General features: G+C 46.8%; 1 protein-coding gene across 12 annotated transcripts in view; it reads left to right on the top strand.

Moving 5' to 3' along the window:
* PPFIA3 (PTPRF interacting protein alpha 3) overlaps positions 1-27,826 on the top strand; it is a 140,274-nt gene that overhangs the window by 25,829 nt on the left and 86,619 nt on the right. For 6 of the 12 annotated variants that reach the window (XM_063137750.1, XM_063137757.1, XM_063137762.1 and 3 more), the window contains exons 3-19: positions 1,912-2,013; positions 5,641-5,805; positions 6,193-6,267; positions 8,532-8,612; positions 9,854-10,072; positions 12,220-12,366; positions 12,846-12,980; positions 13,563-13,646; positions 14,359-14,490; positions 15,376-15,438; positions 15,640-15,719; positions 16,358-16,502; positions 20,913-21,112; positions 22,789-23,011; positions 25,386-25,552; positions 25,938-26,083; positions 27,336-27,429. In XM_063137750.1, the coding sequence (XP_062993820.1) occupies positions 1,912-2,013; positions 5,641-5,805; positions 6,193-6,267; positions 8,532-8,612; positions 9,854-10,072; positions 12,220-12,366; positions 12,846-12,980; positions 13,563-13,646; positions 14,359-14,490; positions 15,376-15,438; positions 15,640-15,719; positions 16,358-16,502; positions 20,913-21,112; positions 22,789-23,011; positions 25,386-25,552; positions 25,938-26,083; positions 27,336-27,429 (2,258 nt within the window). The remainder of the gene's footprint in view (positions 1-1,911; positions 2,014-5,640; positions 5,806-6,192; positions 6,268-8,531; positions 8,613-9,853; positions 10,073-12,219; positions 12,367-12,845; positions 12,981-13,562; positions 13,647-14,358; positions 14,491-15,375; positions 15,439-15,639; positions 15,720-16,357; positions 16,503-20,912; positions 21,113-22,788; positions 23,012-25,385; positions 25,553-25,937; positions 26,084-27,335; positions 27,430-27,826) is intronic. The other 6 variants (XM_063137756.1, XM_063137752.1, XM_063137754.1 and 3 more) reach the window with 6 other exon arrangements.

The following is a 27,826-nucleotide window of genomic DNA, read 5'->3' on the forward strand; positions in this document are numbered from 1 at the left end:
TCTGAAATTCCCTTTACTATACAACTGTTAAAGATACAGGAGTCTTGTCCTCCATTTCATAGGGTCACCCTAGTACTGTGTTGCACGTTGGGATTAAAAATTGGTCCCAAAAAAGTTGAAGACACTGCTTTAGGTACACCTGGGCTACAGGGGTGAGGGATGGGTGGAGGTAGTTTGAGATCTACTGCTAGATTTCTGGGTGATTTACTGTGGATTGTCAAGGGTTTCTGACTCCCAGTTGTTTCACAATAGCAACAAAAAATGATTTTTTCCACCTAAATTTGACTGCTGAGATGAAGAAAGTTCAGGAGTGGACTTGTGTATTAAAGGACTGTGGGTTCAGTTCAGATCTGGTTTCAAAAACAAATTCTGAGGGTATGCTCAGAGGCACCCTAGATTTCTAAGTGTTTGTCTTTTGCACCTGCCTCTGGTTGGTGAATCTTGGGGTTCTAGTAAAAAAACCAAAAACAGAGTAGACAAGACAGGCCTAAAGTCCGCCCACAGTAGGCAGCCTTCCCTAAGCCAACCTGGAACCTCATTATGAAACAGAAAGCTTGATCCATAGGGCTGTTTCCATCTAGTGGCTGAACAGTATAATGTCTCAAATGGAAATTCCTCTGAAGCCAAGAGTTGGGTTTGCAAGGATGCGTTTAAAGATCTCCACATTTCCTCCCTCCCCTATAATTTAAAGGCGCACAACCTAGTATTTCAAGATGACCAAACAAAAAACCCATGATCATTCTATTCAGGCATCTAACTTTAGATATGCAAGTCCCCAAATGAGTGGCTGTTACTATAGCCTAGCGATGCAAAACTTGAATCTGTGGTCAGCAGGATCATTTTGTAAACTATTGGTTCAGCTCAGATGTCGCAGCCAAACCACATCAAGGCTGTGCTTCTGGATTCCCTCCCGCTCCTCTTGCATTGTGTGCATCAATCCCCACCCTGCATTTCCTGGTTCATAGTATCCAGATCAGTCTTCTCCAACCCGGTGCCCTCCAGATGTGTTGGATAACCATTCTTAGCCTAGCCATCATCCTGGCTGGGAAATGCTGGGAAGGGACCAGGTTGATCTAGCCACTTGGAACTGGGGATTTCCAAATAATTAATGTCCCAGTGACTTATAAAGGAAGTCCAATACGCAGGAGAGCAGGGCTGTTGATGAACCTCTTTCAGTCTGACGGATGAATTCAATTTTGGAGAAGCTCTCGGTGGGCTGCATTCCAGTTAAGAGAAAGGTCTGATGGCAAAAGAGAGTGGGACCAAAATACCAGCACATTTCAGTTTAAAACACTTACTGCCAGTACTTAAGTCTTCGGAGGGGCATCTCAGTCCTTTAAAATGGGTGGCGGTGGTGGAGGGTGACCCTATGAAAAGGAGGACAGGGCTCCTGTATCTTTAACAGTTGTATAGTAAAGGGAATTTCAGCAGGTGTCCTTTGCATGCATGCAGCACCTGCTGAAATTCCCTCTTCATCACAACAGTTAAAGCTGCAGCAGCCCTGCCCCCTTGACCAGATACAAAAGAGGGCAGGGCTCCTGCAGCTTTAACTGTTATGATGAAGAGGGAATTTCACAAAGTGCTGCATGCATGCAAACAGCACTTGTTGAAATTCCCTTTACTATACAACTGTTAAAGATACAGGAGCCCTGTCCTCCTTTCCATAGGGTCACCTGGGGTGGTGGCAAATGTGCAAAAGCCAGGAAGCCACCAAACAACTGGCAGGTAGGGGCAGGGGTGTGGCCATCTGGGGAACCCAGGAGACCTGGACTGGGACCCCAAGTGGGCCAGATTTAGCTCGTGGGCCTGAGGTTGAACAGCCCTGCTGTAGAGAGTACTGCCAATGAAGGAGGAAGATAATTTTGAACTGCCGTGCCTCTCCGCACCACAACTATCTGCCCTCTCCACTAGGAATTTGCAGCCCTCACTAAAGAGCTGAACTTGTGTCGGGAGCAACTGTCGGAGCGCGAGGAGGAGATCTCGGAACTGAAGGCAGAACGTAACAACACACGGGTGAGTAGGAGAAGGGGCATAGAGGGGCAGGGGTGGGTGGGATCCCAACTTGGTTTTAGAGCCCAGAACTTGTCAGATACTGGTATGTTGAGTATTAATGTTATAGGGCAGCCTTCCCCAACCTGGTGCCCTCCAGACGAAGGCCACGCTGGCTTGGAATGATAGGAACTGTAGTTCATCATGTCTGGAGAGCACCAGATTGAGGAAGGGGGTTATAGAGTCTTATGCCAGCCTTCTCCAACATGGTGCCCTTCACTTGTTGTGGACTACAGTTCCCATCTGCCCCATCCAACAATGCCCATAGTCAGGGATGCTCGGCGCTGTTGACCAAAACGTCTGAAAGGACTCAAGTTGGGGGAGATTGGTCTGTGCCAATATACTGGAAACCTAAGAAGTCTTGAGGAACCAGTATGGGAGGATGAGAAATAGAGTTAACTCTTGATGGTTTGGCTGACACTAAACTTGATTTTGGGATGGGCGTGGGAAGACTGAGATATCTCCTTTGTAGCTGTTTGCTCCAGCAGGTTGCAGGAGACCTGAGCCTACAATTTTGGTTAGAGTGGGAGTCAGGTGCTTTTGGGGTTACCAAAGCCACTTGCCCCGGCCTTTCCAAATAGGTCCTTTAGGGCAAACAAGCAGTTTGAAGAGAGCAGGATCTGGAATATCCACTCAGCACCACCCCAGCCATTCTTTCTTTGCAGGACATACAAAGCCTACCAGAGGATCTGGTTGTAGGAGGAACTTCTAAAGACTCTGGCCTTAGCTAGACCTAAGGTTTATCCCGGATTGTCCCGGTGTCATCCCTGTTCATGTAAATGACACACAGGATATCCCGGGAGCAGGCAGGGACGACCCCGGGATAAGCCTTAGGTCTAGCTAAGGCCACACTGGGCAGGAAGGAAGTCTCATTAAAGGGTCTTCCATTCCAAGAAAGCTACTAATAAAACTAGAAAGATACCCTACAGCAGTAAACCCATACTTATAAAAACTATCAGTCAGAATAACAACTCAAGCTGAGACCTCTCTTCCTCCTCAAAGGATCCTCCTCTAGGACCCTTCAGGTCTGCCCATTTGCTGGTCATCTGATTTTTCTGATCTGTTTAAAGGACAAGCAAAAATAAGTTTTCTTGCATCAGTGGGGTGGCAGAATATTTACTGTGCTTTCGGTGTTTCCCTTGTTTGCTTTGCTCCATTTCCCACTCTTCCTGAATTCTGGCTTGGGGAAAACCTCTTAACATTACTTCTATAATTGAAGTATGTGCAGATCACTGCAACTTTCCATTCATTTGCATCTTTTTTGCAGTATCCGCACATTCATTGATATAAAACAGATATATTCATTGATATATAAAGCAATATATATATTCATTGATATATAAAGCAGAAAAGGAATCTTGATGTAATCGCCCAGATGATTACATCAAGATACTTTTGTGTGTGGTGTTTTACTCATATGCAGAGGCATTCCGATACATTGGTGAAACGCCACACAAAATATGGACGATTATAAATTTGCCTTTTTTTGCAGTGTTCACCAATGTGTATGTAAAATACCCTGTTTCCCCGAAAGTAAGACATCCCCCGAAAATAAGACCTACTTCCAGTTTTGCCTCTCGCTGTAATATAAGGCATCCCCCCGAAAATAAGACCTTTTTTTTTTGTTCAACAATAAATGTGTACCGTATTCTTCTTCATGGAAAAATAAGACATCCCCTGAAAATAAGACCTAGCGCATCTTTGGGAGCAAAAATTAATATAAGACACTGTCTTATTTTCGGGGAAACAGGGTACCACACAAAATGAATCCTGATGCTGCCATGAGTATATTCATGTTCAATTTGTTTTTAGTAGCATTTTGTCTATGTGGAGATATAGTCTCTCATTGTTTATTGAATTTTATCATCTGTTCATATACTTATTAATCTGTTATTTGTGTATTATCATTCATTAGTTGTTCATTATTTTAATATTCATTAGGGATGGTGCTCTTCTTGGTGGGCTTTTTCTTCTTCTCCTGTTCGAGTAGGAAGGAGCACTTGTTCCTTCCTCCTTCTGTTGTTTTTCCTGATAGATATCCAGATGCTGCTGGACTCTAAGGCTCAGTTTGGACAACACGATAACCAATGGTGGTTTAGTTAGTCAACTGTCAGTTGACTAGCCAACCGTTGGTTATTGTGTCATCTGTCGGGCAAAAAACACCCCACAGTTCCTCAAAATAACCAATGGAGATAACCAACGCTGTGCAGAGTTGACTATCTGCACAGCCGTTGGTTAGCGTGTTGTCTTTCGGACTCAATGGACTATTATACAGGGTTGAGTTGACTATCCTGGCTGGCTACAGAGTTCCCGGGCAAGAGTGGCCAAAACCATGCTGGCTGCTCTACTACAGCCACCACAACTCTCAGGGGCTGCTGGGAAGGCACTGGGAGGACTGAGGGAGGAGGGAGGGAGGGCGGGGAGAGAGGTGGAAGCTGTGTCGGTCAAATTCCAGGTTGACTATTAGTTCACTCAACGTCAGCCCCAACCACTCCACAGTTGTGTAGAAAAGTGTTGTGTGGGGAGTACCCATAAAATAACCAACTGTGAGTTGACTATTCCCGTCACTATTGACTATTGTGTTGTCCAAAAGCAGCCACTGAGGCTGGGCTCACACACAGCATGCTAAGCCACCCAGTGTGGGTTATTGTTGAGATTGGGAAACTATTATGTTGTCTGAACACAGTGAGTTTTTGCAGGCTGGCCTGTAAATTGTGCAGTGTAGCTTGTTAAGCACCCCGAACAACCCAACAAGTCAGGGGTTTTCAAGATGGCTTGATGAAGAAAAATAAACTACCCTGCATGGTTAACAATCCACCCTGCAGAAAACTTGTTGCCTTCAGACAACATGATAACCCATGGCCAACAACTCAGGACCAGGTTATGTGAGAGACCATCTTCCCCATAGGCATCTGGTCTCTACATTCTGAGTGGGAGGTGTTGCTTACCATACCATGGCCTACTGATGTTAATTTGGTGCGGAGGAGGATTTTCTCAACAGTGGCATCCTCCATGTGATCTCCACATTAAGGATTCCTAGTCTGGAGTGTTTCTGCTGACAACTTAATGCACATTTGTTTGCCCAGGCATGCCCCTGACTGTTAGCATAGTCAGCTGTTTTATTTTATTTTTTACTGATTTTTTGTTTTATTTTGTAATATTGATGGGGTTTATGGTATTTTAAAATTATTTTATCTTGTGAACCGCTTTGGGGTTGTTGTTTTTAAATGAAAAGTGGTATAGAGATCTTCTGAAGTAAAGAAAATGGTCAGGGATGATGGGAGATGTAGTCCAACAACATCTGGAAGGCCACTAGTTCCCCACCCCCGCAGTAGACCCTGCCACTACATGCGATAATAGAACTGTATTTCTGTCGTGCCTGCTTGAGGACTCTTCCCTCCCCCCTCAGTTGTCTGTTTGGTGTAGGTGGCTATTTCTAAAAAAGGACGCGGAGGCCATTTTTTAAAAGCAAAGAAATGTTTGCATGGTGTTCTGGAGCTGTGGAAATTTGGATTTCCTTCTCCAGCTGTGTTCATGTGATATCTCTGTCCACCCCTGAGCTGCCTCATCTGTCTCTCTTTTTCTCCCTAGCTGCTGCTAGAACACCTGGAATGCCTTGTATCGCGACACGAACGCTCCCTCCGCATGACGGTGGTGAAGCGCCAGGCCCAGTCACCGGCTGGGGTCTCCAGCGAGGTGGAGGTGCTGAAGGCCCTCAAGTCTCTCTTTGAACATCACAAGGCCCTGGATGAGAAGGTGAAAGACAGGACGGAAAGACAGTTGACAAGAGAAGAGCTGGGGGTCGGATGGGAATTTGTCTCAGATTTCAAGCCTCATGGGGAAGCTGCACCTGTACTGTACTGAAGTCCTAAGCACACCTGCTCTAGCAAGACCCCACAGTTTTGCTGGCCAGAGGAAAGTGCAGGAGCCACCCCTTGGGCCATTGGGCAGTGGGAAGCAGGGCAAGACTGAGTGGGAGCGGTACATCTTGGGGTGAAAATTGGGACATGGATGAAGCATTAGCAGAGCTACACAGAGGACGAGGCAGGGATTGTGGGGCCGAGGGGAGTGGGAAAAGCTTGGCTGTTTGTCTACTGCCCCACTGTCACTAACTCCTCTTCATCTCTGTCTGGTGCGCGGCAGGTTCGGGAACGGCTGCGAGTGGCGTTAGAGCGGGTTGCCGTATTGGAGGAGGAGCTGGAAATGTCCAATCAGGAGGTACGAAGGAGGCTTTTTTCCTGTCTGCACTGATGGCCTATGCATCTAAATGGCAGATGGCAGATGTGCATCTGAAATTGTATATGCATCTAAAAGGTGCATCTAGATGGTATTCCTTCAGGGGAAAAGTTGCAGGTGTCCAAAAGGCATATATTGTGGATCTAGGATACTAATGTCTTGGGTTCGGCATTGGACATGGTGATTTACTGTAAGGGTGGGCAGAATGTACTGTAGATTAGGGCCTATTGCTAGATCACTGGGTGATTTGCAGTGGATCAACAAGGATGTTGAATTCCCAATTGTTGAACAATAGTAATTTTTAGGTCTAGACCAGCCTTCTCCAATTTGGTGACCTTCCAGAAGTGTTGTACCGCAACCTCCATCACCCCAGCCGGGCTGGGGATGATGAGGGTTGTAGTCCAACACATCTAGAGGGAATCAGGTTGCGGAAGACTGATCTAAAAGTTGGTAAGGATGTATGTCATGCCATGCAAACATGTGACCCTTGGGCACAGCTGTGGGCAAGACTCAGAACAGTGATGATTTCCAGTGGGTGATGGGTTTTTAAAAAACTTTTAAGGCCTTCTTGAAGGGGTTATAAAAATGTCTACAGAGATTCTTATAACAAAATATCTCCTGCTGTAATTCACTTCTTATAAGAATCTCTGCAGATATTTTTATAACCCCTTGAAGAAGGCCTTTAAAGTTAAAAAAAAAAAGAGAGAGAGAGAGGCCAAAACGTGTTGGTCCATCCACAGATATCTGCAGCCAGAGAAGGCATAGGGCCAACTAATTATCCCAAATGCTCTCTCAAATAGCAAGCTCTTAGCCTGCTGTCTAAACCCCATTAACAAAGGAGCCAGGTGAGTCTCCCTTGGAAGAGAATTCCACAATTTAGGTGCCAGTGCTGAAAAGGCCCTGTCTTTCATAGTCATTCACTGCACATCAGACGGACGGGGTTTGTAAGAGTACTTAAGAAGATGCAGCTTTCCTCAAAATGGTGCTCTCCTGATGTTTTGGACCACAATTCCCATCAGCTTCAGCTAGCATAGCAAACAGTCAGGGAAGACAGAAGTTGTAGTCCAACATAACCAGAGGGTATCACATGGGGAGGGCTGATCTGATGTATGGGAGGCCACTGTCAGCCTCATAAATAGATATTTGGATGCCCCTAGGAAGCAGGAGTGGCAGTTCGGGGGGCTGGGGGGGGGAGATGGAGAGCTATGGAAGATGCCTGTTCACTCCAGCCATCCTCTTGACCTATGAGCAAGATCAAAGCTTTTGCATTGCCTGCCCTGTCATAAGGAGCCAATTCAGTTGCCCCACCTTTTCCCAGAAGTCACTGCTCAGTTGAAAGGGAGTCATGTGACCTGGGGACATTGCCTGTGGAGCATACGTAGTCTGGTTAACAATCCACGACAGTGAAAGAGTGTGGACATAGCAGATTGTATCCAGGCTTAAGCAGGAGCCAACGGTGTCCTTCCACCTGTAGAATGGATACTGCTAGTGGATCAAATTGCCCCTCCCTCCTGTAGCCACATGCATGTCCTCCAAAGCAGCTTTGGGGGAGGTGCAGTGGAGAGGAGAGGAAGGGAAAGTTCCATGGCATGAGCAGAAGTCTGCTCACGTATTATGTTGGTTTTATCCTATTATCATACCTAGAGTAGACCCATTGAAATCAATGGAACCTAAGTTAATAACTAGGTTTGAGACTCAGGGCTCATCTACACTATGCCGGATATTCCACTATGAAAGCAGTATGAAAGCGGTATATAAAAGGCAGGAGCCACACTACTGCTTTACAGCAGTATTGAAGTGCACTGGCAATTGTTGGGGCCCATTGACGCATACCATATACCGCTTTCATACTCCTTTCATGGTGTTATATCCTGCTTGGTGTAGATGTGTCATGGGCACCAACAGTTGTCAGTGAACTTCAGTACCGCTATAAAGCAGTAGTGTTGATCCTGCAGTGCAGTTCAATACTGCTATAAAGCAGTAGTGTGGCTCCTGCCTTTTATATACTACTTTCATACTGCATTTACAGTGGAATATCGTGCTTGGTGTAGATGAGCCCTAAGCTTGAATCCAACCTGTAGCACAATAGCCAGCATTTAATATGAGCCATATATTCCCAAACTGAAACGGTTACCTTGTCCTGATGAAAGAGACCACTCCTGTCCTGCCACTCATTCATTAAGGTTAACTTCATTTTAACCATGCATGCATGTCCTCTTTCTTTTTCACCGCTTTCCTGCCTGCAGTCTCTTTCCCTTCGAGAACAACTTGCCCGACGACGATCTGGCTTAGATGATCCCAGCAAAGAGGGAGATGTCCAGATTTGTGTAAGTGGGGGAAATTTGAAGGGGAGTGGAGTGTGGAGGGACACAAGTACAGAGAGGGGATTGCACAGGTCAGTGAAGACGTGGAAGCACATCCTGTGTGGAAGCAGGGGACCCATTTTCATTCACAAATACTGAGTCATGGAAATACCTTCCATACTCAAGCTCAATTCTTTTGTCTTCTGGATGGTCTCAATTGCACCAGGCATCCCCTTTTCTTCCTTCATGCTTCCTTGTTGTTCTCCCATCATGTGCCAGTGTGGTGTAGTGGTGTAGTGGTACATTCTGAAGTGCTGGCGCTCCTGATGTAAGTCCCCATACTCCACATTTCCAAAGAGAGTCCAAAAATGCAGGCAGCTGTGTTGAACAGTATCTTTTCTCTCTCTCTGTGGGTGGGTGTCTGTATTTGAGTTTGTGTTTGTTTGTGTGCATCTATCTATCTGTTGCTGGGAAAATCCATTTTCTTCCAACTACTGTGAGAATTGAAGCTAAGCTCAGAGGGAACAAAAACTACTGAACACGGGGAGGCAGATAATGTCCTAGTCCCTGCTAATCAAAAAGTCCCAGTGCACCAAGCCTGTGAGCCTTGGCACCCATCTAGTCTTCCTTCCTTTCTATGAATTTTTAGAATCAGCTTCGCTCTTCCCCTTTTGCCTTGCTTGCCTGCACATGTTGAGCTTTCCTCTAATGCTTCAAAAGGGCCACTTTAGCCCGCCAACTGTGTGATTCAGGAAGTCTTCCTGACCATCAAGTGTACAAGCTAGAAGGGTGTCAAGTTCAGTTGCGTCTTGGTTTCTCATGGGTGCAGTTGCTGTATCTGAACAATCTAGAGGTTTTGGGTAAAAAGGACCTCTACCAGTGTATGGGAGACCCAGGTAGCTGGAGGAGGTTGTGGTTCACATGGAGAAAGTGTGAAAAAGATAAGAAGGTATAAGTCAAACCATTGGCTCATCTTGGCTGGTATTATCTACTCAGGCTGGCAGTGGCTTTCCAGGATCTCAGCAGAGGTCTTTTCTAGCCCTTTACCTGAGATTCTTTTTTAAAATAAAAATGGAAAGGTCCGGAAATTGCTCTCAGACCTTTTGCATGCAAAACATGTGCCTTATCACTGAGCAATGAGCTCTCTCCCCTATGTGGTTGTGAGAGCGAGATGCGTGTGGGTTAGCTGGATGTGTGTTGGGAAGGTGAGCAAGGTCAACCTTTGTAGCCTGTAACAATCCCGCTTTGCTCCCTTTACTCTTCAGGCCAACGGATCAGGCTCCCTCGACTTGGGGCGTGGTGGTCGGGAATCCGAGCTAGAAGAGGTCTTGGAGCGCCAGCGAGGGGAGTTGTCCCAGCTGAAGGAGCGGCTTACCATGCTTTGCCGGCAGATGGCAGAGCTCGAAGAAGAGCTGGCCACGGCCCAGCGGGACCTCATCAAGTCTGAAGAGATCAACGCCAAGCTGCAGCGGGACCTCAAGGAGGTAAACGGCAGTACCTGACGCCCTGGCTCCTCACTGTATACAGCAGGAGGGTCAAAACGCTTTCAACCCCAGGGCCAAATTCCTTTCTGGAGACTGTATTCCAGTGTGAAGCCAAGGCAAAGGGGGCGGGGCTAAAGGCACCAGCATATTTTAGCTTAAAACGCTTACTGCCAGTAGCTAAGATTTAGGAGAGGCATTTCAAACTTTTAGAAGTGTGTGTGTGGGGGGAATAGCACAAAAGTTTGGAAACCATCAAATGATCTGTGGTTGGAGGAAAGGGGTGGAGCCAGGGGAAGGGGTGGGGCCATTTGGGGAAACCAGGAGGCTGGATTTAGCCCCCAGGCCTGAAGTTCTGCACACTTGCTATTCAGGCTGCCTATGAACTGTAATATTGGGCATTACCAAAATCTCCTTCCTTCTTAACCTCTGAAGCCAGGATCACCCAGAGAAGGGCCTCAGATAAGCCCTAATTGATGGGCAGGTTCACATGGTAACAGTGTGTTCTTGCAGAGAACTTCCGGGAATGTGTCTCCCAGCCCCTGCCCCCAGTGCCGATCTAGGCGGCTCAGTTTTCACTGCCTGCCCCGGGCGGCTGGGCCAGGCCCAGGGAGTGAACTGGCCCTTGCCCCTTGCCTCTCGTTGCAATGTGATGGGAGGCAAGGGGTGGGGCTCCGTGTTTGCTCCCTGTCCAGGGTGGTGAAAACTGAGCCACCTAGATCGGTGCTGGGGGGTGGGGTCTGAGAGACGCGTTCCCGGAAGTCTGGAACGGGTTTTCCAGCCCCTGCCCCCAGCGTCGATTTAGGGCGGTTCTGGGAACATGTCTTCCAGCCCCCCCCCAGCCCCCGCGTTTTGCCCGGACATAGTGGGGAAAATGGGGATTTCCCCCCGGATTGGTTTTGGCCCCTCCGATTCCGGATATGTCCAGGCAAAAACGGACGTATGGTCACCCTATTAAAACCTTGTTGTCTGGAGTGTCATTTACACCATGCCTAAGGCCTAAATCCCATGTTACTGAGAGGGAAAGTAAAAGGTAGAAACTTGACATCTGATGGAAAGAAGGGCTCTTAAAGAGGCAAAATAACTTTAAGGAGCTGATCAAGGGGTCCAGGTAAAGGTGGAACCTTGACAGAGGCATTTAATACATTTTAGCCACCTTTCAAGATCCAAGGTGGCTTATAGTATAAAATAATACATGTTAATAAAACCATGTTAAATATAAACAATGTTATATTTATATAAAAATAAGATATAATTCTGAAATACTATCAGCAGCAAATACCATAAACATTTTCTGTTAAAAGCCAAGGAGAACAGATGATTTTTTAAAAAAACCTCTCAAAACTTAGTATTTTAATAGAGGTGGTTTATTTTTGAATATTTTTAACTGAGATGTTTTGTATTATCTGTTTTTAAATATTGTAATGTGTTTTTTTTGTATTTTAAAATTTTATGTTGTAAACTGCTTTGGCATCTTTTAAATATATATAATCAAGTAGTTATACATTGATTAAATAAATAAAAACAGACATAGGTGGGGACAGACGTATGTCTCCTGGGAGGGGATTCCATAGGGTGTGACTAGCATTAACACCTCTGTTATGGCTGAGTTTTCTTATCAATGACAATAGCTTTCTTGTGGAGCCTGCCTATCGTGAGGAGGACTGTTTGTGCAACAAAGTACAGTCCTGGAGCCCAAATCACTACCTGAAGAATAGACTGGCTCCAGGGAACACAGAATTTGGCCCTTCAGAGATCAGGGCTTGTTTGGTTTAGAAAAGAAAAGACAACAGAGATGGGGTGTGTGTGATAGAATTGTGTAGGGAGTGTGGATAGAGAACAGTTATTCTCTCAAACACTAAACCCCCAATTTCACTGGGGTCGTGCAATAAAATTGACTAGTAAAATGGTCAAGAAAAATGAAAGTATGACACAACTTTTGCTCCCTAAAGTACACACACAGACACTGACCCTGCATATTCTTAGGTGTATGTAAGGCCCAAGGACCTCTTAATTTCTTCCACAACTGGCCACTGAAGGATCTGTGTAGGGTTTTGCTTGGGTTCCAGGGTAATGGGGGGGCAGCATCCATGGCCCTCCCTGTTTCACTTCTCCCATCATTCCCTTCTCTTGTGTCCTGGGGGTGACAGGCGCTAGCCCAGCGGGAGGACATGGAGGAGCGGATCACCACTCTGGAGAAACGCTACCTGAGTGCTCAGAGGGAGGCAACTTCTCTTCATGACGTCAATGACAAGCTGGAGAATGAGCTGGCCAGCAAGGAATCCCTGTACAGACAAGTAAGACCCCACTTCCTGTCTGCCTGTTCTCTCCTGATCTATTACCCTTGGCTGTTCCTAGTACCTCTCTGCTAGTGTCTGGCTGTCCTTAACCTCCTCCCTCTACATTTCCTTTACATACAGTATAAGTGATTGGATAGTTAGCTCAGTCTCTTTCCAGTACATTCCCTGAACTTTTACATACTGCTAGCAGGTACAACCAGATGACTGACATTTTCTAATAGCTGTCTGTAATACCTTCCAGTTACATACTGGCTCTTTCCACGGCTTCCTTCTCTAATCCCCAAGTATGTGGACATGGGAGATCCTCCAGGCAGCTGAGACTGAATTGCATTTCCTCCTAGCACAAGGCACCTACCCTCCTAGGTCCTCTTCCTACGGTGCCCTGTCCAGTTTATTACTGCCAGTTTGTTTGGGGTCACTGCTTGGGACTTCCTTCCTTGATGAGGCCTTTGAATTTAGCTGTTTCCCCCATGCAGAGTGAAGAGAAGAACAGGCAGCTACAAGACTGGCTGGAAGACGCCAAGCAGAAACTTCAGCAGACCCTTCAGAAGGCCGAGACCTTACCCGAGATAGAGGCCCAGCTGGCCCAGCGGGTGGCTGCCCTCAACAAGGTACTGTGCAAAACGGGGAAGGGATCGAGCGTGCCAAGCAAGGGGATGGAAGAAGGGGCCAGTGGGGCCCATCTGCTGGAGTCAGAAAAGGGAATGAAATTGGTAAATTGGGGTCTCAGTGGATTCAGAAGTAGGATGGCTACTTGCACATCACCGCCCCCCCACCCAAAGACAAAATGCATCACCAAAAAAAGAGGACGTAATAGGGTGCCAGTTTACATGATATTTGCATGTGCTAATTTATACATAGAGATGCAGATTTGGAAATAATTACTATAATTTAAATAGAAGTGCAAGACATCAATCCGACCCTAATGGGGAAAACTGACCACGTGACCTGTCTAGGTGCTAACTGTTGATTATGGGGAATTTCAAGGCCCCTGCCTCTCCCTTATTAAACTGGGCTTGGACCAGACAGCCCTCCAAACGGAGGATGGTTTCAAATAGAGGACTGTCTTCTGACAGCCCTCCAATTGGAGGATTGTCTTTTGTACAGTAAGACACATGGCGATCCCATGCAGAAGACTGGGCTGCCAGAAAAGAAAAATGTGGCTTAACTCTTGTGTTCACTCCCTTTTCCAGGCAGAGGAGCGCCATGGGAATTTCGAGGAGCGCTTGCGTCAGCTGGAGGCCCAGCTGGAAGAGAAAAACCAGGAGCTCCAACGGGTGAGGGCATGATGAGAAATGGGGATGGCGTTCAATGGGGCTAGGGCGCCAGGAACTAGAAGAAGGCTGCAGCTTAGTGGCTGCGCACACGTGCTCTGTATGCAAAAGCTCCCAGGTTTAATCCCTGGCATCTCCAAGACAGGCTGGGAATGACAGACCCCTGTCTGAGATCCCAGACAGTTACTGCCAGTCAATGTAGACCAGGGGTGCAAAGCCTCTTTCAGCCCATGGGCCAAATTCAATTTCTGGGAAGCATATTTTAGTTTAAAGCTCTTACTGCTCCAAGAGAGGCATTTTAATCTTTTAGATTGGGGGGAAAGGGACGCAAAAACTGGGAAACCCCCAAACAATGGGTGGTTGGAAGAAAGGGGTGGGGCCAGGGTAAGGAGGTGTGGACTTCTGGGGAATCCTGGAGGGCCATATTGGGACTCCAAGTGGGCCAGATTTGGCCCACGGGCCTGAGGTTCAATACCACTAGTGTAGAAAATAGCAAGGTAGGCAGACCCATGATCTGATAGTATAAGGCACCTTCCCATGTTCCTATTTCACTGGGAATTTGTGGGCACGAAGACAATAAAGTGAAATGAATGGGGAAGAGCAAGAAGAGACGAAGGGGAGCTGGAATCAGTGGCGAAAGATTCTCTGGAGCTAGTGGGGAAGAGCTGGGCATGGGCCCTTTCCAATTACTGCTCCCTCTCTTGGAAATAAACAGGCACGCCAAAGAGAGAAGATGAACGATGAACACAACAAGCGCCTCTCGGAAACGGTTGACAAGCTGCTCTCGGAATCCAACGAGCGTCTCCAGTTGCACCTCAAGGAACGGATGGGGGCCCTGGAGGAGAAGGTGTGTGTATATACATGTATGTGTGGTGAGCGCGTTGTGGTGCGTGGTAACCACTCAGGGTTATGGGGGGAAGATCCTTTAGAATAGCTGTGGCTCTGCTGGCCTTTGCCTGTCAGTTGAGTTTTACAGGAGAAAACGGTGGTACTATCTGAAGTCCCCTTTTGTCCAGCCAAATTAGGGAAGGATGTGAAAAAGGCCTAGTGTTGCCATGCAACATGATCGGGCAAATGCCGGGGCCGTGCCACTGTTAACACCTCTGCTGCACCATCTCCCTAAGCCCTCTGCTTAGGTTTCCTTGACAGACATGGTTGTGGATGTTGACTTTATTTTCCTGAAATGCAGTGCACTGGACATTCCAGTTCTGGTGCGATGTGTAAAGAAAACATGGCCGACACCACAAAAAACATGACTGACACCATGTTTTTTTAAACCCACTATGCACTGGAATGCCAGGGGCGTTACATTTTGGAAAAATAAAAATACTGGCCATATTTTCAGTCACCAAAGGGGCCATCCCCCCAGATGCCCTGCCCTGGGCCCTGATATGAACGTTGCTTAGGCCCTTGGATATCAGTTGATTTGTGATTGTAGAGGGGACTTTGGCTGCTGGTTGGGTTGGTTGTAACAGCAGAGATGGCTGTGGAGAAGCTATGGATATAAGGCAAACTGGGCTAGTGTAGGACTGTCCTTCATATATCAACCAGCCCTTCAGCACAGCTCTAGTCACGTAGTGGAGAAGACCTCAGGCAAGCAATCCTGGATAGAGTGCATCTCCCTGTTTGGTATGGGAAGTGGGGAAGGAAGGGGTCAAGGAACATCCTGTCAGCAGCCCTATCTGGGTGCTCTCATCAAATTCTTCTCTTTCTCTCTCCTTCACCCATCAAGAACACCTTGAGTGAGGAAATTGCCAACATGAAGAAGGTTCAGGATGAGCTACTGGCAAGCAAGGTAAGACTGTTTGTGTTTAAATGTTTGCAAGGAAGGGGGAAGGGTAATTAAATGTAGAAGTGGGGGGTATTCTGAATTTGGAGGGGGGCAGGGGGGTAGTTTTAGGGGCAGAGTGAGAGAAGTTCCTAGAAGCAACTGAAAGATACGACGGCGGTAGGTTACTTTCCAGTACTGACGGCCTCCTTTGCACATGTCCTCCAGGAGCAGCTGCTGGCTGAGATTGAGAGGATGCAAATGGAGATAGACCAGTTACGCGGACGCCCAGTCTCCACCTACTCCCGGTAAGAAGGTGCCACCATTTCAATAAGAAGAACCAATTTAGTGCCTCCCCTCCCACCCCCAATTTTATTTTATTTTTTTTGGGGGGGGAAGCAGAGGTTATTCCCTTCCCTTCCTAGAATGCCCCCTGTCACACAACAGACGTTACTTGAAATGTGTGTCCAGCAGCTGTACTCCTCTTTATTTTTTACTCTAGAGTAGGTGCAGGTCCCCTAATCCAGATCTTAAAAGCCACCCCATGCTACAGTCTCAGTTTGGATCAGGGGCCCTGTGCCTACTCTAGAGTAAAAGTGTGTTGGGGGGGACGATAACAGTTTCTAGATGCGCATTTAAAGCAACATCTGTTTTGGCCCTTACTCCTCTAGGGTGCCTCTGCCACCACCCGTGTCGCTATGGTAATATCCGTCTGTGTCAGGATGCCAAAGAAATCTGTTTTATTGTTGCTAACATGTTGAGTGCATGGAAGGCCCCATCAGTGCAGAGGCCTTGAATGGGAAACGGGGGTCCTTGTTGGACATGAGGAGGACTGGTGGGAATGGGGCCCTTGATTTGTATAGAGGAGACCCTCCCCTCTTCTCTTTTCACCTCTCCTCTTCTGGATCATCCTTGCTCACGGTCTTATTTTTCCTGCTCCACGGAGGTCTCTACCGGGCAGCGCGCTGGAGCTGCGTTACTCCCAGGCACCCACGCTGCCCGTGGGGGCCCACGTGGACCATTACAGCAGTGCTGGCGTGGCAAGACGTTCAAAGAAAGGTCGCTGGACCGTCAAGGATGAAGCCACCAAGGTATGAGATTGCTATGTTGGGTTCAGTACAGGGACAGAAGGGAAATAAAGCTCAGCACTGGGGTGTGTGGAATGTGTTGTATTGGCAAGGCCTAGTGCTGGCATCATTTGATGAGAAGAAAGTCTACAGCTAGAATAGTTGTTTATGATGTGTGGCCACCACCAAAGCCTCTAGCCCTGTGTCTCTGTGCCTGTGGTAGTGTGTAATACAGGTGTGGGCAACTACCGTATTTCTTCGATTCTAAGACGCCATCGATTCTAAGGCGCACCCCATTTTTAGAGATGTTAATTTGGGGGGAAAAGGGCATCTTATAATCAAAGAAATACTTCCCTCACCGCCCAGCCAACCTCCTCCCCACCCCTCCGTGCTTTTTTCTAATGGTTGTGTCCTTTTCTTTTTTCCCTCTGTGAGAGAAGAAACTGCTGTTTGCGCGGGAAGAAGGGGGGTGTTGAAACAAAGAGTAAACTTAACTCTCCAGTCCCGCTCTTTACTTGTCTCTGCACCAGGGGACGGCGACACGCGAGTAAGTCCCATGGAAATCGATGGGACTTACGAATAAATTTGCCTAACAAAAAAACAGGCGCTTACCCAACTAGCTCCTCGCTCGCATGGCTCGAGGCTGCTTCAGGAGCTTCCTCTTTTCCTCTTACCGTATTGCTTCGATTCTAAGACGCCATCGATTCTAAGACGCAGTCCATTTTTAGAGCTGTTAATTTAGGGGGAAAAGTGCGTCTTAGAATCGAAGAAATACGGTAGTGGCCCTCCAAATAATTTGGCCTACAACTCTCATCATCCTTCACCATTGGCTATGCTACCAATTGCTGATGGGAGTTGTAGGCCAAAACATCTGGAGGGCCATCCCTGTTCTAGTAGTACAAAACACAGGTTGTGACATAATCACATGTGGCGGCCAATGGCATGGGTGGGAAACTCTAGCCGCAGTGGTGTCATGTCATGTCTTTTCTACTACTGGAGGTTATGGCAAAGATGTGAGTTGAATGAGACTCTGAACTACTCTTTTGGGAAGGAACCATGCATCCTGCCTAATGTCTAGTTCTAGCATATTTATTTGTTTTTAGCCCACTTCTGTTTAAAAAACACACACGTACAAAATGGCTATCAAAAGTTAAGACACAATACAAAGTCAAACGATGGTCAAACAGTACAATATAATGGACAAAGAATTTAAAATAATCACAACAATAAAAACAGACACCTTGAAACAGCAACCGGACTAAAACCTGAATTCAACACGAAATCAGAAAGAAGGACATCGTTCACAAATGTCTAAAAGGCTAAAAGAGAAGGATTCTGGCAGATCTCCATGGGGAAGGGGCATTACACAGACTTGCTTGAAAAGACACAGATGGGGGCGGGGGGAATGAAAAATCCCAGGTTCAAGAACCCCTGAAAATGACTTAGGAGGATGTAGCGCCTGGGAGAGTTGATGGCAGCAGAAGGATGTGGCTTTGGAAAATCTCCGTTGCCAGCTGTGGCTCCTAATGTAACACGATTGGAGTGTTTGAATTATTTATTTTTATTTATTTATTTAAAACATTTATATCCCGCCCTATATCATTAAGATCTCAGGGCGGCGTACAGATAAAAGCATACAGTGTAAAACAGTAACTATACTCCGCGAAAAACAAATTAAACCATGTTGTTTTTATACTGTTGTTCTTATGTTTTAAATTTTGTATACTTTTAATGTTTACTGTTTTTAACTTTTGTAAACCGCCCAGAGAGCTTTGGCTATGGGGCGGTATATAAATGTAACAAATAAATAAATAAATAAATAAATAAATAGCTAAACCAAGTTAAAACAATGTATAATTTAAAAGCAGTAAAACAATTAAAACAGTTAAAACAATGTGCCATCTTAGTGAATTTAACCATTAAAAGCTTGGTTAAAAAGCCATGTTTTCACTTGGCGCTGGAATAAAATCAGCGTTGGCGCCAGTCGGGCCTCCAAGGGGAGGGCCTTCCGCAGTTGGGGTGCCACAACAGAGAAAGCCCTCTCCCTTGCCCCATCATAGTGAATGTGTTGTGCCGGTGGGATGTCTGATGATGTTACGTAAGCTGCCTTGACTGTCAACGGGTGGAAAGTCAGGGTGCTTAATGTTTTTAAATCAAATAAAAATAATGCAGAATTTTGAAGCTCCTCCCAGAATGCTACAAATAAAAAAAAACAGCTGTGCCCCCTTCGTCACAGGGGTTCCTGATGCTTAGGTTCTCCTTCTGGCTCTGGCTGAGTCCCGTGCAGGTGCCTTGTGCTGCATTGTTCAGAGCCACTTGGCTGGCACTCCTATCCTCACTGTTTACTCCAGTCGGGGAGATTCCTCCAGAGGACAGGGATTGGAGATGAAGCCCTGCCTCTTGGAGGACCCCAAAGAGGCTCAGCAGGCTGGTGGCTCCATGCCCCGAACGGTCCTATCAATCAGGGAGTCTTAGCGCCCACCTGTCCCTTGCCCTCTGCCAGTTCATGCTTCGTGACCCTAAAGGAGCCTTCCACAATTCGATGCCCTCCAGAGGTGTTGGATTTCTGTTCCCATCCTCCCCATCCAAACTAGCCTTTCCCCCCAGTAGAGCCATCGCTCCATTACTTTCCCCCCAGTAGAGCCATCGCTCCATTCTCATCGCTGAGAATCCAGACATGAATCCAAAATCATTTCTGTAGCTGGCAATGCCCCCTTCCCACCCATCTCCAAGAAATTCCAGGTGTCCTCTTGGTGGGTTTTTTTAATGCCTAGTTTTAAGTTACTTTCAAAACTTCTATCACTGTTGTACAGTGCTATCATTTCAGGTGTAAACTGATGTGGATCCCCATTGCTGTCAATGACAATGGCAGGGCAGTGGATGAAGTTGCACCCCCCTCTCTTCATAGTACCCCCCTTCTCCCCACTCAGGATTGCTCTGTTAGTCACCCTTAATATCCACTGGAAATCAATGACGTTGGCAGACAGACATCCTTTTTTAATTATTAGATTTAGTTCATTTATATTCTGCCTTCCTTCCGTCATGGAACGCAAGGTGGCATAGATGGGATTCCTTTCCAGGAGGATTCTATCTGAGCATTGACCAGACCCAAACCTAAACCCAAACCCACTTACCTTGAGTGAGGTGGCTGCATCGTGTATCCTTGGACCATATCCTGGGATGAGAGAAACAGTATTTAACCCCACCCCACCTCCGCTGCACATAAAACAATTAAAATGAAACCTACATAGGCATCCGAGCCAAAGAAAAAGAAAGCAGAACGGTTCAAAAAGTGATGGAATTAATTTTTCTATTTTGACTGCAGAATTTTGGGCCCGCTGCATTGATAGGGCCCGGTGGCTTGGCTATGAAGCCGGGTGAGAACAAGTAGAATATGAGGCCGGTTGAAAGTAAATAAATGGTTTGAAGGGAGGTTCAAGTGAAGGTGGGGTGACGAAGTGAGAGGGGTTACCTCGTCTGGGGTGCAAATGGCTCAGTTTAACTGCACAGCATGGGTCAGCCATGGTTTTATCGGGCAGTGATGATGGGCAGGAGGACAGGGGAGGCACACAGAGAGCTGAAACTAGTTGAGCGTGGAGTGCAAAGTGCAAACTGCAAAGAAAAGGGAATGGTGGTGATGTTTAGTGAGCACTGTTCGTGACACTCAGGAGCAGAGATTGATTCAAGAGGAAATTGGGCTGACTCCACCAACTCCACAGAGCAGGCTGCAAACCCGGAGGGCATTGGATCATGACTGAGGGACAGGGAGGATTCTGGCTGAATAGAATAGATTCTAGCGGTCGCTCTGCCCCTTCCTTTTCCGCTCTGCTTTTTACCCTCATAATTTTCTTTCTTTCTCTCTTTCTTTTTCCCACCCCAATTTCCTTTGGACACCCACCTGGTGAGTGTCTCTCTTGATGTCACTTTTGTGGGGAGGATGGGCTGCCCTCACAGGGTTCCGAGGTGGGGAAGGAGAGAGACTGGGCCTTGTCTTCAGTGGCAGAAGGCCCTTTGCGTTCCCTGCTGAGGGAGGCTAAGCTGGCCCCCTCTCTGTTGCCCTTCCGTAGGCAGGCAAAGATGTTTTCATTTTGGCATATAAACCGGTCTTTTACGGAAGGTTTTTTTAAATTTCTTCTTGTGTGTTTTTAATTTATTTGTTTTTATGCTATGGTTTTAATTAAGATTTTGTTAATCTGGATTTTATTGTTAGCTGCCTTGAGTTCATTTTTTTCTTTGGTGGAAAGGTGGGATAGAAATTAATAACATAAATAAATAATAAAAAGCAGTCTTTGCCATGAGTCTGTCACTGACCCCCTGAAGTGGGCTGTGTATGAGGGGTTTCCCTTTGCCTCTACAGTAACTACCACAACAGGCAAGGAGGCAAGGGGACCCACACTTTCCTGTTTCTCTTATTTTCCCTTTCTTCCCTGATAGGTGGTGTCCTCACAGGAGTGGGAGCGAGCCCAGCAGGCAGCTGGGGGTCCTTTTGACGGTGGGTTGGACGGCTCAGATGAAGATGAGCACGACCCCCTGTTCAGCTCAGCTGACCTGCTGTCCCCCAGTGGGCAGGCTGATGTGCAAACCTTAGCCATTATGCTACAAGAGCAGCTGGAAGCCATCAACAAAGAGATCAAGTGAGCTGTCCTTGCTAAACCTAGAGCAGCCTCTTTGCAACAGGCCTGCATGAATACTTTCCCAGGATGCATCTCTGTATTCCTGTCAGGCCTTGGACCTGCTTTAGGCTTTCCCCTTAAAGCACCCCAAAGCTTCAAGGTTTTCCCTCAGTACAATACCCTCTCCTTGCAAATGGCTCAGTCCGCATGTAATGGCAAATTGTGGATCGTAGGTTGCGAGCATGACGTGCCAATCCGGAGCACTGGGTTGTTTAGGGGCTCAACAATCCGGTGGTTAACCAATGGTTTGTTGTAGGGTTAACCACTAGGTCACTTGCCCCCTAAACAACCCAGTGCTGCAGGTTTGCATGGTATGCTCACAAACCTATGAACAGGCTGATTGTAGTAAGTTGTTTATAGAAAGTGGAAGCGTGCTGGAGCCAGTGCGCTCGCTCCTGGCAATTAACCCACGATTTGATGAACTGACCTTTCATGTCTGTGTGTGCGTGTGGACGCTTTTCTAGACTGTACACACATTGTACTATATTCCGGAAGCCTCCCTTGTCTTCCCGTCCCTGCATGATCATAGGCCCAGTTTACGCATGGAGGAGACTGAGGTGGGGATGAGGTAGTACAGTAGACTCTACCACTTCAGACTGCAAGTGGGGGAATATAATTTTTAAAAGCCCTTACGAATATTATTATGTGTATCTGTCCATGTCTTCTGTTCACGACCACTCAAAATGGCCAGTGGTAATATATATACGAAAGCCAAGCCAATGGCATTATAGCAAACATGACAGCACTAAAACGAGCATAATTTGAAAGCAAGCATTCTTGATAAATAGCAGATAGTCAAATATTTAAAGCCCATTGAAGTAAGATTTCTTTCAGCTGATGCCCAAAACACACACACAATGAAGGAGTCTGGCAGATCTCTACAGGGAGGGCATGACAAAGTATTGTTGCCAAAAGGCCCTGTCTCTTGTTCCCAGGTCATCTAATCTCTTGTGATGTTGGGACAGGAAGCACACTAGACCACAACAATAGAAATCTATCCCAAACCCTCCTGTGCTAGGGGAGCCTTCAAATGTGGTATCCCCCACTTATATTCTGAAGTGGATTAGTCTATTCTGCCACCTCATCCTGCTTCATGTGTGTGCTCTTCACATGAAGCATTTCTGTTAAATAGGCTAATCTGTCAGCCTAAGCTAATTGCACTTAGATTTGATTGAAATCGGTGGGACAGAAATTAATTTTGACTAACTTTTCACATTGATTTCAAGGAGTATTATGTGTAACCAGCTTAGTCTGGCTCCAACCCAGGAGTTTGAGCTTTGGTTAAAATACACATTATTCAGAACAGCCTGGCTTAGTTCACTGATACAATGCAAATTGTTCTATCCTTTATGGACAGTATATAGAGCCTATCTGGGTTTACGTGAATCTTGTGTACCCGTGGGCAAGCACTGAATTTTCTAACTGGCTCTGAATTTGGCAGGCAGTAAGTTTCTAGCCCTCGTGACTGCAAATTTATTTGAGAACCTGAAATGTGAAAGCAGAATAAATGAAGCCAAAGTATTCAGGTCTCCTTCTTTTACTCACAAGAGATTTTTTGGGGAGTGGAATTTGGAGAAGGGAAAGTAGAGAAAGTATCCCCAAAACTTCTCATACTTTTTCTTTGCTTTTCTTACAAGACTTATCCAGGAGGAAAAGGAATCCACAGAACAGCGGGCAGAGGAAATTGAGAGCCGGGTAACCAGCGCCAGCTTGGATGGATCCCTGGGCCGCTACCGCTCAGGCACTTCCATTCCTCCCTCTGTCACCAGCTCCACTCTGGCCAGCCCGTCTCCCCCCAGCAGCGGCCATTCTACTCCTCGCCTGGCACCCCACAGCCCTGCTCGTGATGGAGAAAAAATGGTGCGTTATGAATGGGTGTGGGCAGGGAACATGGACAATGGTGTGGTGGTAAACTTTGAAGTACAGCAGCTCATTGGGACAGTCACCATGGAGACCCCCAAAATACAGGTGGCTTGGTTGATCCATCTCTCTGTGTGTGTGTGTATTATTTATTTATTTATTTATTAGATTTTTATACCGCCCAATAGCCGAAGCTCTCTGGGCGGTTCACAAAAATTAAAACCACAATAAAACACCCAACAAGTTAAAAACAAAATTACGAAATACAGTATAAAAAGCGCAACCAGGATAAAACCACACAGCAAAGTTGATTATAAGATTAAAATACAGAGTTAAAACAGTAAAATTTAAATTTAAGTTAAAATTAAGTGTTAAAATACTGAGTGAATAAAAAGGTCTTCAGTTAGTATATATATACTAACACTAGTATAGAAGTGTTAGTATATATATGTGTGTGCATACACATGCGCATACACTCAGGTTCAAGAGTTTCCAGGATTTTGTCCTCTCAGCACCAGGAAGAAACACGATCTCAAAATCAACAAACTAATTCTAGCAGTTTTCAGGAGTAGCTTGGAGAAAAAGCGAGTGAGGGGAGATATGACAAAAATGTACAAAAATATGCATGGTGTGAAGAAAGTGGAGAGGGAGACATTTTTCTCCCCCTCTCAAATTCTAGAACCCAAGGGGGGGGGGTCATCCCATGAAGCTGATTGGTGGGAGATTCAGGACAGATAAAAGGAAGTACTTCTCCAAACAGCAGATAGTTAAACTTTGGAATTTGCTACCACAAGATGTTGTGATGGCCATCAATTTGGATGGCTTTAAAAGGGGATTGGATAAATTCCTGGAGGAGAAGGCTATCAATGGATACTAGTCCTGATGGCTCTATGCTGCCTCCAGTATCAGAGGCAGCATGCCTGTGTACATCAGGTGTTGGGGAACATGGGCAGGAGGATGCTGTTGCACATGTTCTGCTTGGGCCTTTTCTGTGGACAACTGGTTGGCCATTGTGTGAACAGAGTTCTGGACTAGATGGCGCCTTGGTCTGATCCAGCAGGGCTCTTCTTATGTTCTTATGACCAGGTCTTTTGTATAGCTAATGGGTTTTAATTGCCCATTCAAGACCAAGACACCCCAAAATACTTTGGATTACGACAGGGATGGCTCACAATAATATATTGTTGCTGAGAAAATCCATCTCCCCCCACCTACTGTGAAGATTGTAACTAACCCTCAAGAGACCAGGTGAGTCTGAGCAGGGTGGCAGATGATGTCATTGTCCCTGCTAATCAGAAGATGCTAATCAAAAGATGATGTCATTGTCCCTGCTAATCAAAAGATTCTGGCACCTTGACCCTGTGAGCTCTGGCTCCACTACAGCCCTGACCAGTGGAGGCTGGTGGCTCCAGGGTCACTGGAGCTTGAATCCACTCTGGGTTTCAGTTAGAACTCTAAAGAAACTATACAAGATACTGAACCCGAGCCCCAAAATAGGTTCAGCACCTTGGATAGCTCCTTTACAGTTCTGACTGAAACCCAGAGCAGATTCACTTGCCCCATTGACATTGCAGCCACCAGCCTCCACATGGAGGGCATGGAAGAAGGATACCCAGTGTAAAATAAAAATGGGTCTGGAGGTAGGGGGAGAATTAAAGAAAAGTGTGCCTCCGAGCATATGCTTAGCCCCAGGAATTTGTTTTAGTTAGGGTGACCATATGAAAAGGAGGACAGGGCTCCTGTATCTTTAACAGCTGCATAGAAAAAGGAATTTCAGCAGGTATCATTTGTATATACGGAGAATCTGGTGAAATTCCCTCTTCATCACAACAGTTAAAGCTTCAGGAGCTTTACTAGAGTGACCAGATTTAAAAGAGGGCAAGGCACCTGCAGCTTTAACTGTTGTGATGAAGAGGAAATTTCACCAGGTTCTCCATATATACAAATGTCACCTGCTGAAATTCCCTTTTCAATACAACTGTTAAAGATACAGGAGCCCTGTCCTCTTTTTCATAGGGTCATCCTATTTTAGTACCAGAACTGAGCTTGTAATCCTTTCCACACACAAATCCACTCCTGGTTTTCCCTAAGCTTTTTCCATGTCAGCAGCCGAATTTAAGGGAAAACCTCCCACGTGTTTTTGTTGTGTTGTTGCCCTTGTTCAACAACAGGGAATCAAAAAACCCTTTGCAATCTGCTTCTGTCCCAGTCTGCCTTCTGCCCACCCCCAAACTAACCCCATGAGTCTGTGATGGGAAGCTGGTTCCTCCCCCACCCACCCCAGAAGTGTGCTCAACCTGAGGGACTCCGACCTCCCTCCCCACCATCCAGCAGTGCCATCCAAGTACCATTTTGTACCATTTTGTCCTCCCAGCAGAACCACATTGCCAAGGAAGAGGGGCGAGGGTCCGAGGAGAAGGCCCTGGCACTGTGCGAGCCCCCAGCTCCCTCCACCCCCCGCACGATGCGTCTAGAGCGCATGACCCAAGCCTTAGCCCTGCAGGCTGGAACGCTGGAAGACGGAAGGGACTTGAGGTCCAGGTATTTTATTTGATTATTTATTTGTTGCATTTCTGTACTGCCCAATTGCCGAAGCTCTCTGAGCTGTTCACCAAAATTAAAACCATAAAATACAACTTCGGTATGAACTTTAAACCACAATAGGTAGGTGGCAAATGAGTAGGCAGAAGAATACGACCGTCAGTGAGCCGTGTGGATGGAGGTTGGAAGACCGAGGTAGAGCCTGAAAAAGAATGATGACGATGATAATGATAATCATATACACCACTGGCCATGGAAGTTAAAGAAAAATGACAACAGGAAAAGGTTACAATTATTCTGTCAGTCACCGGCATCACATCACATCTTATCCCCTTTTTCTTCTCCCATCTGTACCTCCACCCTTGATTTCTCCCAATTGGTGCAGCATGGGGACAGATGGCACCAACAGCAGCCAGGACTCCCTACACAAATCCACCAAGAAGAAGAGCATCAAGTCCTCCATCGGGCGACTCTTTGGCAAGAAGGAGAAAGGGAGGATGGGGCAGTTGGGCCGTGAGTCCCCCTCGCTTGGTATGCTTTCCCCACCCAGAGCCCTGGTGCTATTTCTTCTTCCACCACCACCACCATTCTCTGGCCTTCCCTGTCAAAATGATCGTGCTACACATTCCTGTAGAACCCGGCTGTTCTTTCTCCTAGCAAGCAACCACCGTAACAACTAGTGAGGAGAACTCCTTCCCCTCCCACTCCCCACCCTGGGATCTTGTATTTCTACAACATACTAGAGACCTGCAAGTTTCTAGCCCTCAAGAATTTTGAATACACACAAAATGTTCAGTAGCTTTGGGCACATGCCAGGCTATTGTGGCCCACTTGGCTGACCTTCCACTGTGGGCGCTGATGTTCTGTAGGTGTCTACTCAACCCAGCCCCTTCTGCACATCACAGAGGATACTTGTGGTGGGACAAGGTCGAAGATGTTGCTTTTACTGTACAAGCCTTCTGGGGAGGCAGGAGCAGCTAAAGAGAGGCTCGTGCAGCTTTTGAGCTCCCCAAGAGTCTGACGCAACTTAAAAGGATTGTACTCCCCCAAAACCTCTGTTCTGCGCAAAGGGCTGTGGGGGGAGCACAAAGACAGAAGACTGGGTGGGCAGCCGGGGTGGCTGCTGCCTCAGTTCCCAACAACCTAGCTCTGCTCACTGCTCACATTAGTGTCCCTTGCCTGAGGTCTCCCAAAATCTTGGAGACACTGATAGTAAAAAAAAAAATGTCTAGGGGTTCTCTGTGCCATATAACCACCACCCCTCTCTGGCTGAACTCTCAGAAATATTAGCTCCATGCAGACAGTATGTGTCCCGTACCCCATTGCGTGAAGGGGAGAGCAGATTCCAGCTGGACATCAGGAAAAACTTCCTGACTGTTAGAGCAGTACGTCAATGGAATCAGTTACCTAGGGAGGTTGTGGGCTCTTCCACACTAGAGGCATTCAAGAGGCAGCTGGACAACCATCTGTCAGGGATGCTTTAGGGTGGATTCCTGCATTGAACGGGATTGGACTCGATGGCCTTGTAGGCCCCTTCCAACTCTGCTATTCTATGATTCTATGATTCTAGGGAGGGACGAGCCCATTGGCCCCCTCTGCCATGTCCTTGCCAATGTCACCCCATGTGCTGGAGGGGAGCACCGGCTGCGGGGAGCCTTCTCTACCTGAGTTGGCTCAGTGCTCGGGGCTGCAATGGGCCAACAGGCTTGTAGAGAAGTCTCCTCCCCCATTGCAGGATTTTGCCACCTTTCTCTGTGTGTAACTTTCTCGTCTTTCTCTGTAGCTGGGACACCCTCAGATGAGATGTCGCCTGCAGACCCCCTGGGCCTTTCCAAGCTGTCGGGACCTGTGGACAAGGACCGTAGGAACAAAAAGAAGTGAGGAGGGGCAATGATACTGGCCAAGAGTTGTTTGGGTTTAGCAGGGGGTTGGAGTTGGGGGAAGGTTTATCGCCAGGCAGCACCTGGGTGAGTCACAATGCAGGGTCCCTCCTGCCAGCCTTGCAAAATGGGAATAATAGCAACCTCTCTCTCAGGGAGGTTGTGCAGATGATGATAAATACCATAACGGGCAACTTTTAAAACAGCCGTCCCCAACCTCCAGCCCTCAAGAGGTGTTGGACTACAACCCCCATAATTCCCAGCCGGCACATCCAGTGTTGGTTTGAGATTATGGATGCTGCAGTCTAATGCGTCCAGGTAGCGGAAAGCTGTTTTAAAAGTTCACCGCTATGATCTTTATCATCTCATTCGTCTGCACAACACTTCCTTATTG

Source organism: Elgaria multicarinata, chromosome 11, assembly GCF_023053635.1.
Source record: "Elgaria multicarinata webbii isolate HBS135686 ecotype San Diego chromosome 11, rElgMul1.1.pri, whole genome shotgun sequence".
NCBI classification, from domain to species: Eukaryota; Metazoa; Chordata; class Lepidosauria; order Squamata; family Anguidae; genus Elgaria; species Elgaria multicarinata.